Genomic DNA, 10,637 nt, shown 5'->3' on the forward strand with positions numbered 1-10,637 from the left:
ACTAAGAAGTGTAGGGTGCGTTGACGAGCTAGATATGAGCTAAAGAGTTAGCAAATGAAATTAACAAGTGGTAGAGTAGATGCTACCCGCAGAATAGTTCCTTGCGGGGACGTGGCGGCTCATGATTGATTAAAATCAATGGGTCCCACATGAGACCCACTAATTTTAACCAATCATAAAGTTACACATCACCCGCAGGGTAGTGCCATGCGAGCGGTATGTACTAAACCCAAGTGGAAATGCTGACAACATGGGCTATATGCATATAGTCCCCCACCTCACAAGTGTGACCCCCTCATCTTTTCATATAAATACGAGGTTTGAGAACTTCAATATTCATTCACTACTTTGATTTTCAGGTGACAACTTAGCTAATTTTTTAAAAGTCTTTAACTTGAGCATCAAGTGGGATATGTCGAGACGCCCTCTTGGCCCTCTTCCAACCTTCGTTTGTGTTTGCCCAAATTGAAAACACCATTAGTATCGGATGCACCATTTAATTTAATTAGTATAATTGATAATGGTTTTTTAACAGCTATTTTTTGTTTATTTAATAATAATAATAATAATAATAATAATAATCACGACAACGACGATAATTATTTTTATTATTATTATTATATTAACATAACATTAACTCGTTTTTTTTTTGAACTACAAGAATACTGATATAGGAAAAATCATATACTTAGATATAAAGTATTTTACAAAATAAGAATTCATAGGTGATTTTTCCCTGAGGTTTATCATTATTATTGCTACTATTATTATTTTGATGATCATAGATTCAGTGCTGCTGTTAATTTGTGTGTATTCCGTGAATCTTTATAATAACACGGTAGCTTGTCTAGCCATTTAAATTATGTATTATTTTATGTTACACTTGGAGTATTTTTTCTCTCATGATGTGGTCAAATATCAACCATTGGATTATCAAGACATATGCCAATTTTCATAAAAATATATGGGTCTCACATGATCTAATGATATTGAAATAGGGGAAGAAACACTCCCGATGTATCATAGACTAACTCTTAAATTATACAAGTCGATGACGTGTAGCTCATCTGACACCAAGATCCCTAATATGAGACCAATTGTGACAATTCTCACCCTCAACTCAAAAAAATAAATTATACGAACAAATTTTTTGTGAATCCATTAACAATTATTTTTAAAAATTGTAAACAATAATTTTTAAAAGTTGCAAACCGTAAGTTGGAAAAAATGTTTGACTGAAATCGAAGCATATTGCTCAAACGTTCCCCAATATCCCAAATTATACACCTCAAAGTTTATTATGAATTTATGTAGCCTTCACCACAAGATATCAGACTGAATCCTAGCTTATTGGCTCAAAAAATAAAAATAAAAATAAAAAATCCTAGCTTATTATTTTTTTTTAAAAAAAAAACTATATGGTAAGCAGACTGATTTGCAAACGACATATTTGTATCCAAAAATTGATCGTTCAGTTGAAGCGAAATTCTAATGAGGTTTTCTTCTACCCCGAAATCTCTGCTGCAAAATTTTTTGGTAATGTTTCCATTTTCAATTTCCTTAACAATTTCGTCTTTTTTTTTTATCTTGCTATTAATCATATGCCATGTCTAGTTTCGACGGGCATTGTCTGTGGAGTCATCGCGAGTTTTAGCGGGTAATGTTTCCCAATTTCAACGGGCGTTGATCCAGTCTGCGGGTAAGAAGGGTTAGACATTTCAGTGTTAAAAGGTTTTTGATGGGTTTTAATAGTTGAATATGAATTGTTTACGACATTCAGGAGCTCGATATTGGTGTGGTTCTGCGAGAAAACCTGCTGATTATGCAACTTTTAGACTACCATCTTTGAAGAGATTTATTCATGCAACAGGTTTTACATAGTTTCAAGAGATATTTTTTTAGTTTAGTATGCTAATTTCTGGTCACTGCATCTTTGGCCAGTTGTTCACCATATTTTTCATTTCAAAGGTGCTTGTCAATCAGTTGAGCGTGATTATTATGCAATTCTTGGAATTTCTGAAGATGCGGATCACAATGAGATAAAGAAGGCTTTTCATGTAGTAAGTAATTTATTTTTTTACCACGGAACTTCCAGTCTTGTTTGTTTCATATGTTTCTGGTTTTGATGAGCTTACCATAATGCTATGATTTGGTATCGGAGTTTCTATATATTGTTTAGCCTTTCCCATGGCTTACCATGGGATTCTTTAAACTGTCAATTGATGACACTTTCTACTTTTGTAATTGTCCTGTAGCTTGCTAAGAAGTACCATCCTGATGCAAATAAGAATAAGCCTTCAGCTAAGAGAAAATTTCAAGAGATTAGAGATGCATATGAGGTATGTGGGTCTAACTTCGTAGGTCATTCAGTTCCTTCCGATGATTATCTATCGAAACAACGTTTATGGACATTTTTTAATGTGGAAGGAACTTCCAGACTTTGCAAGATCCTGAAAAAAAAGCACAATATGACAGGGTAACTTTTCTTCTTTTCCTTGGAAACTAGATCATTCTTCTTCTATTTTTTTCAGCCTTGCTTTAAAGGTGGCAGATGATCCTTGGGATAATCCTATGGAAATTAAACTATTAGTCTTTTCCACAGATGAGGAAAAGTTCAAGAGGGACCAAAAATGCAGAATATACCAACTGGGAAGGGAGTCGCATTAAATATGATCACAGCACTCACTTCTCTGATTCATTTCAAAAAATTTTTGCTGAGGTACTTTGGTCCTGCTGGTATGCACATCTACCATAATTTCTTTTATAGATATTAACAATATTTTTTAAATGAGTTTTTGGCATTTCACAGATTTTTGAAAACGAAACTGAAAATCTAGCTGCTGATATTGAGGTGATGAATCTTTGTTGCTGTCATCAGTTGCCAAATGAGACCTACATTAGTAGTTTAGCTAATTGGAGCTTCAACGTGATTTTCTTTTGGACTTAGGTGGAACTTTTACTTACATTTTCTGAAGCTGCTGAAGGATGCACAAAGCACTTGTCATTTGATGCAGATGTGCCATGTGATTCTTGTGGTGAGTAGGAGCAGAAATGATGGACCCAATTTATTTTTGTTGTTGATATCTATTTCATGGATATTTTTATGCACTATGAAACTATTTGAGTCATTTGCCGAAAATTCTCATGGTCTATAGTTTGGCGTCCTTATAATTTATATGTCTATTCAACTGACTGTATATCTGGAAATGGATCTATATCGCATGCCCAAGCAGAATGGAAGTGTTATATGGTTAAGTATTTGGCTATTTGCAAATTCCCTTCTATCTGCTTTTGCAAAAGTTTAGAGTTTGGATGTGAAACCTCAACACTGTCAAAAATGCGCTAATAACTTTGTCCGGCCTCTTTCTTGCAGCATAATAAAGTCTGAACTTGAATCCTTTTTTACTATGGAGACACATCGAGTATCTGTACCCTTTTAGACAGTATTCTGGATTGTATGCGGATGTACATTATATATAGAACCATCTTCTGCTACTGTGCTACAAATGATGTTTCATAACCCCTGTAGTAGATCTCATCGCAAATTTCACTAATTTTTGGTCATCAAGCTCAAAAGTTTGTCCAGCGTACTATTTGAGCCATCGCCAAATTCCATTTCTTTGATTCGCATTTTGAGGATTCCTTTCATAATAAATTGACCCACAAACAAAATTTACTGCCAGAAAGGGAGAGAGAAAAGAAGTTAGTGAAAAGTAGATTCAAAGATGAGAGAACAAATGGAGCTACTGTTGATCAAAGCTCCAAGATATGTCTCACGGAGTACTGAAGTCATGAATTGCAACTTTATGCGAATTAAATTAGAGTAATCTACAGATTCTACCTGTTAACAGCAGGTTGTAGTATGCATTGCATACAACATATCTCCATCCTTAAATCGTTTATCTTATTGCTCTTTTATGAAATCAAAATTCTTAATAGTTTGACTAAATTTATTAATATCTTAACAATCTTGTCAAATATTAATATTTGTTTTTTTTGGAATTAATAATTTATTTAAAAAATTAGCCAAGTTGCTTGCTTTGCATAATGAGTCAGGTTGACTAGTCTGTAGACCAAGTGGACATCCTTTTGTCATGGATATAGTTCATAAAAACCATAAACATCTGGAAATTTAATTAAAACACTCATCCGTAGAGTATTAGCTTTTGTGATCCTTATGTGGTTATCGTATTCATTATTAAATATTTCCGATTTGAAAAAAAACCCAGACCTGGTTTTGCTGAAGACATGATGTGATCCTAGAGTAACATTTGAGTGAGCATTGGAACTTACACAGTCCATTTACTTTTGAATTGAGAGTCTTTTCCTTTGGTATTTTCTTTTCATGCAGATGGGCAAGGGCACCCTTCAAATGCTGAGCCTAAACGGTGTCCAACCTGCCAAGGCTCTGGGAGAGTAAGTAATCTTTGATTATCATTTGGGAAGAAAGCACAAACCATGAAGCATTGTCGCATTGATTTTAATTTTGTATATTGTTCGACCTTATGTACTTGAAATTTTATAATTTGTTGCCATAGCTGTTGTTCTTACTCTGCGAGTGGTTTATCAGATAACAATTCCACCATTTGCTACAACATGCAGCACTTGTAAAGGATTTGGGCGAATCATTAAGGTCAATTTATATATTTTTTCATGTATGCCAAGAACTTATATTTGATTGGCTAATACTAGCACAGCATGTTTAGGAATGCTGCTTGGTGTGCAAAGGATCAGGTGTGTGTGAAGGAGTCAAGGATGTTAAAGTAACAATACCAGCAGGTTGGTCTTGAGTTGTTACCCTCAAGTTTGTATGAGTTAAACCTTGCTTTTTTTCTTTCTTTTTGGGCCTGTTGGAAATTTAAGATGCTGGTACTTCGAACTGTCCTGCAAGGAACTCAAATGTGAATGTGTTTTGGAACAACTCTCAATGCTATCTTGGTGAAACTATGAGCATCCTAACAGACATCTATGAATGAATTTTTGGGCTGAGGCAGCCACAGGAATGCAATAGCTAAAAAGTCACGTATTTGAGAGACTTTATCTCATTTTCAACTTTCAATCAAGAGTTACTCGGCATTTACTTGCAGTAAATGACAATTTACAATATTTCTTTATGAAAATATACCTTTTCCACAAACTGACATGTGCACGGTTGTCTCCTGAAAAATTGATTTTAGGACTATGAGAGTAGCTCCTTTTCTACCAAAATGGTGGAAAATCTTGGCCCCCCAAGTTAAAAACTATAAGTCATAAACAGTTGACTGTGGACAAGTATCCACTTTCAGTCATCGCACTAAGGCCATTTGCATTAATAAACCTTTCATTGTTTTGGTTTTTATGCTGTTCTTCCATAATAGCTTCTGAAATTCAAAATATTGCTATAGCTCCTTAATCAATCTGATTATTACATGAATGTGTGTTTCAATCTGCTTACGATAGAAAACTCTTTCGATGACTTTATGCTAAACTTATTCTGAAGCTAACTCAGCCATTAGTTTGTAACTGTACTGGATTATTTTTCTTTTTTGTAACCTTACCCTATCTCATTATGGTTCTGTAATTGGTGTTCAATCACTGCAGTATTTGTGTTATTCAATTGATTAGGTGTGGATTTTGGGGACACCGTTCATGTCCCTAAAGCTGGTAACGCTGGTGGATGGGGAAGATCTCCAAGTAACCTGTTTATAAAACTCAAGGCATTATCATCTTTTCCAGCTTCTTGTTGTTTCCATGTGTGTGTTATTTATTGACAGATCTACTGGCGTTTTACATCTTCACATCTCTATCATTCTTTTATTTTTGGTAAAAAAAAAAGGTTTCAAGGTGTCTAATTTATATGTATGAATGACCTTTTACTCGTGACAATTTGACAATTATTAATGGTTCCATGGCATTGAAGTTTGGCTGTGCATGTATCCAGGTTGCAGAGGATCCTATTTTTTCTAGACAAGGGGCTGATATATATGTGAATAATCATATCAGCTTTACGCAAGTGAGAACCATGCTTTTGACTTAAAATTATCTTTCTTCTCTTTTTGGATATGGCATTTATAAGATATATCTACTGTTTTGGTATCAATTTTGAGTTCCTAAAATGTGTGTATTCTCTGTTATAAGTTTTTTATTTACAATTTTGAATGCAATGTTTGGATGTGCATTTAGTAGCAATTATAAAGCATTCATACTTTTCCCGCAATATTACTTATTTTTTCCTAAATTTTCTGTTTGGTCGTGGAATTGACTTTTTAATAAATTTCGAAGTATTTGTGACATGTAAAAACTGATTTCATATTAAGCACAAGTTCAAATACCCATACTTTTAAAAATTTACTAGTTTATTGCCCTGCAGCTCCAAATACATCTAAAAATAACTTGTGCATACCATTTTCAAATGACCAATCTCGCACGAGAACTGATAACAAGTTATCAAGTTTTGCTTTTGTAGATCGCTATTAGACTTGTTTTACTTGTTACTTAACGCAAAATCAGTCACAAACATGGAAGGTGCTTGATTCCTTTTCGTAAGCCTTTGTTGTTCAGTCGTGCAGTATTGCATTAGTTGTTCCTTCTACAAGCAATGTTCTTGCTGTAGGGGACTATATTGGTAAATATTCTAGTTGCCACTCCATTAAAAAAATTCCTCACTTTTATTATAAAATTTTTAAAAAGTCGTGTTGTTAATAACTTCACATACTCTCTCTATGCTGTGTATTTGGTGCCATAATGTCACGACCACTCCAGCCCAAGAGTCGCCAGAAGCTAGCCCAGGCCCAACAACAACCAAGGATATTGTTTTTCAAACAATATCCTTGGTTGTTGTTGGGCCTGAACAATATCCTTGGTTGTTGTTGGGCCTGGGCTAGCTTCTGGCGACTCTTGGGCTGGAGTGGTCGTGAAACATAATAATTAACAATTTTTGTTGTTCATTTCATATTACAGATAAGATATTTGGCTTGAACTTTTTCTTCTTTATTTTCATAAATGTGAGAAAGGCATGCGCATCGCGTAATTAGTTGTTTATTTTGGGTTCTCCTAACAGGCCATTCTTGGTGGTAAGGTTGAAGTTCCTACACTGTCTGGGAATCTTCAGCTACGAGTATGAATTCACCTTTTATAATCCTTATCTATGACCAACTATTTGATTTTGTGTTTTCTCTTATTGTTTGGTTGTCATTTCTAATATTTGTTTTCTTGCATTTCTCTATAGTTGTCTGTTTACTTCTATTTCTTACTCATTAGTTGTCATGTGAGTGTGTTGTTCCTAGGTCTTCCTAGTTATATGATCTTGAAACTTTTTTATGACAATGGTGGCAATAGTCCTATTAAAGTGGAATGCATTCATTTTAAATACTACTCCATTCGCCACAGGAACTTTAAGGTTTTTCAAGATCAAAAGTTCATTTTTTTGCTGTGTCGATGATATGCGGGTGTGCATGCATCTTTCTATCACGTTTCATTCTTGAGATGGTAATTAGGGTCCACGAGGATACATCTTTTGTATGCCAGCTGCACAACAGTATTTTGGTAGATAATTCTGTTCTTCAATTGTTAAAAAAATATTATAGATATTTTAGAACTACTGTGATATTATTCTGCTGCCTGTAGATATTTATTATTCAGTATTCAGTAATGCAAAGATTCAAATAGTAGAAGGAAACTAAGACGGCATTATTGACTTATGGAGAAAACATCATAGGATTTCTTTTGGTGTTATATTTGACTTGATATTAGAAGAGTTGTGATTGTAGCACATTGAATAGTTTTGTGATATCAGTTACAAGTTCTTAACTAAACATATGGGCACTTTCAAGTGCTTTTTATTTTAAAATTTTGGAGGCTGCACTGGCAAAAGAGTTGATGGATAATCTTAGACTCGATCTTGGGAATTAACGTCTTATTTTATTCATTCAATAGATTATTGTTCCTGCACCTCCTCTTCCCATCTATGCAGATTCTTTTTCCACATATTATATTTTGTGTTCTAGGTGACTAATCTTTCCTCACCTTGCTTGTCTTAAATGTGCTTGTGCTCCTTGTAGATACCCAAGGGGGTTCAACATGGACACCTAGTTGTGCTAAGAGGCAAAGGTATGGACTTGTTTTATCCTAAATTGGCCTGCCCCAACCCCAACCCCCCCCCTGACATATATTTATCAGTTTAGTTATGTGCATTAGATACCCATTGAATTTAGTTGTGGCATTATATACTGAAGGATTGCCAAGGAGTGGTTTTCTGATAACCCACGGTGATCAGTATGTGCGCTTCTGCATAAATTTTCCATTGTAAGTTTTCTTCTCTTTTCTAATCATGTCTACATAGAAACTTGTTATGCTCCCCAATCTCCATATTGAATATAAGAAAACAAAACAAATAAATGCATACAAATATGAATCCAACAGATGAAAATCCCAGAGTAAGGCCTCTGTCGCCCACTAGCTATGCTAGTCAGTTTCCAAAATGAAAATGTGAACTTCTCCACTCCTCACAATATACCCCTTTGGCCTTCCCTACTGATCGAGCTTTTCTTCCGCTGTAAAATCTAGAAAATAAGTATACCCCTTTCCGCTCGAAATAATCGCAAGTGCACGAATTAAATTATAGTATAACGTATGAATACGAGTATCAAGACTATTAACCACCAATCGCAATCTGAAGAATTCTTATCCTAATCAAGACTCGTAATATTAAGAAACACAGCCACGAGAACTCAATATTTCTTCATAATTGAGTCCATTAATCCTCTGCCGGACACACACAAGTATGAAAAAGTATCAATTACTCATGATAGAGTTTCAAGACTATTCATAGTGCGGCAAGCTACAGAAAGTGGAGTTTCGATCTTTTTTGTTTTTTGTTTTGGCTTTTAACTCCATGGTTTTCATTTTCTTATGAGTTTGTAGAAATTTCTTTTTATCCAGGCATCAATTTTAATTTTCATTCTCTACTTGTGCGGTTCTTACATGATTTGGATCTAATTTTGTCCTCTTTTTCTGAAATGTCAATTGATTATGTTTTAAGTCGGAATCTTTATTTGTGTTTATTCTGTCTTCTCTTCAGAACTGTAAGTGAAAGGCAGCGTGCTATACTTGAAGAATTTGAGGAGGAAATACGTGATGGGGATGACACATCTGCTGAAGGCAGATGGTGAGTTCTATCTGCATGCCTATACTCTGTGTGTGTGTGTGTGTGTGTGTGTGTGTGTGTGTGTATAAAGAATTTTGAGCTTGCCATGGTCATTGCAATTTCTTTGCTAGCCATAACTTAGTATTTGAAATATTAAATTTCTGTGATGTATTCATGTTGCCAAAACTTTTATATGGTATGATTGTGCTTTACTATTTTCCAAGTTGTAGGGTTTATGAATTTGTATTTTCCTTTTTTTACTTTTGTGTGCTTGAATGATCTAAAAAGATTTGAATTCAATCCATTTTCAAAGTTTGATTTTAATTTTCTTATTGGCCCGATTTATTCAAAGAACCAGGCTAAATATTCCACAGGTTTTCTACTGAAACATATAGGCCTGCTTGACGGGTGGTTGGAAGTATAAAAGCACTTCTAGTCTATCTGACTTGTATGTTTTACATCATCTTGCTTCTGCACTTGCACCACTCCCTGTTAAAATTATATGCTGAACGATCGTTTTTAGGCTATTTCTGTCTGGTGTCTTCTCATTTACTCCCCATAGTTTCTTTGTATCCTATGATACCATTTGGTGCGATGGATAAGATATTAAATTACTACACATTATTGTTTCATCCTACGTTTGGCTCAAGTTTCAATAAATTATCAGTCTCATACATCATTATGTATCCATATATATTGATTTGTCATTCCTATATTATTCATCCTTCATCATGTCATCCCACAAACAAAAAGATACCTTAATAGTTTAGTTTCATTTTATCTGATTGATTATCATAAAAAAAAACTTCTATCAAGAAAGTAAACGATGTTTACATCACTTTCTTTGGGTAGAATTTTTTTTGGCGCCTGGATTTGTATGCTTTAAGTCACCATTCTTAATATGGTGAAAATTTGGTAATGTTTAGCAGGCTTTACCAGCGCCTATCTACTGGTTGAACTTACAGGTGGCAGTGGTGGCTTCAACATGACACCAGACCTGAGCTCTTACTCGAGTTCTCAATACTCATTTTGATACTCCTATTCATCGGCAAGGTCCTGAACTGAGAGCCGATGAACGATGTTTTGGCACCGACTGGCTGGAACCAAAACGCGACTCATGGTGTTCATCTGTGGTGCAAGCATCATTGTTCCTGGATAGTTTTCCCGTGATCAGCTGATACTTCGTATGAAATCTGAGATTCCAACATGCCATTGGAGAAGAAGTTGGAAGTTTTTGGTTGCCCAGCTTCACAATTCATCATCACCGAGTTCTCCCCTCTGAAAATGCTGTAGATTTTCATGCTCATCAAATGGGCTGTATTGATTCAAAAAAAAAAAAAATAATGGGCTGTATTTTTACTATTTGTTTTATATATTATAATACGTGTAAAAGGCACATGCTTTCCAGGGGGAAAACAAAGCAGCAACTGTGACACAATTTCTTTTAAAAAAAGCATTGGACTAGATTGGTCTCCTATTCCTTGATTCAGAATTGTTGAATTGACAAGATTTA

General features: G+C 34.8%; 1 protein-coding gene across 4 annotated transcripts; it reads left to right on the plus strand.

Annotated features, from left to right (window-relative positions):
- The first annotated feature begins 1,432 nt into the window (after positions 1 to 1,432).
- LOC140877973 (chaperone protein dnaJ 1, mitochondrial) lies at positions 1,433 to 10,637 on the plus strand. 4 transcript variants are annotated; one of them, XM_073281585.1, is made up of 19 exons: positions 1,433 to 1,536; positions 1,615 to 1,699; positions 1,781 to 1,870; positions 1,969 to 2,060; positions 2,256 to 2,339; positions 2,438 to 2,476; positions 2,603 to 2,719; positions 2,810 to 2,851; positions 2,948 to 3,035; positions 4,352 to 4,416; positions 4,571 to 4,633; positions 4,707 to 4,779; positions 5,605 to 5,732; positions 5,921 to 5,992; positions 7,040 to 7,096; positions 8,040 to 8,088; positions 8,214 to 8,283; positions 9,059 to 9,145; positions 10,051 to 10,637. In XM_073281585.1, the coding sequence occupies exons 1-19, from the start codon at positions 1,492 to 1,494 to the stop codon at positions 10,079 to 10,081; spliced, it is 1,377 nt and encodes a 458-aa protein (XP_073137686.1). In that variant the 5' UTR covers positions 1,433 to 1,491; the 3' UTR covers positions 10,082 to 10,637. The 4 variants fall into 4 exon arrangements, with proteins under 4 accessions (XP_073137686.1, XP_073137692.1, XP_073137678.1 ...); XM_073281591.1 differs by having other exon boundaries at positions 10,054 to 10,637; XM_073281577.1 differs by having other exon boundaries at positions 10,090 to 10,637.

This window comes from Henckelia pumila, chromosome 1 (assembly GCF_033568475.1).
Source record: "Henckelia pumila isolate YLH828 chromosome 1, ASM3356847v2, whole genome shotgun sequence".
NCBI lineage: Eukaryota > Viridiplantae > Streptophyta > Magnoliopsida > Lamiales > Gesneriaceae > Henckelia > Henckelia pumila.

Coding starts and splice junctions, on each gene's coding strand:
- LOC140877973 (XM_073281577.1), top strand. CDS start 1,492: ATGAGGTTTTCTTCTACCCCGAAATCTCTGCTGCAAAATTTTTTG. Junction 2,477..2,602: donor AAAAAGCACAATATGACAGG/GTAACTTTTCTT, acceptor TCTTTTCCACAG/ATGAGGAAAAGTTCAAGAGG. Junction 4,417..4,570: donor CCTGCCAAGGCTCTGGGAGA/GTAAGTAATCTT, acceptor GTGGTTTATCAG/ATAACAATTCCACCATTTGC.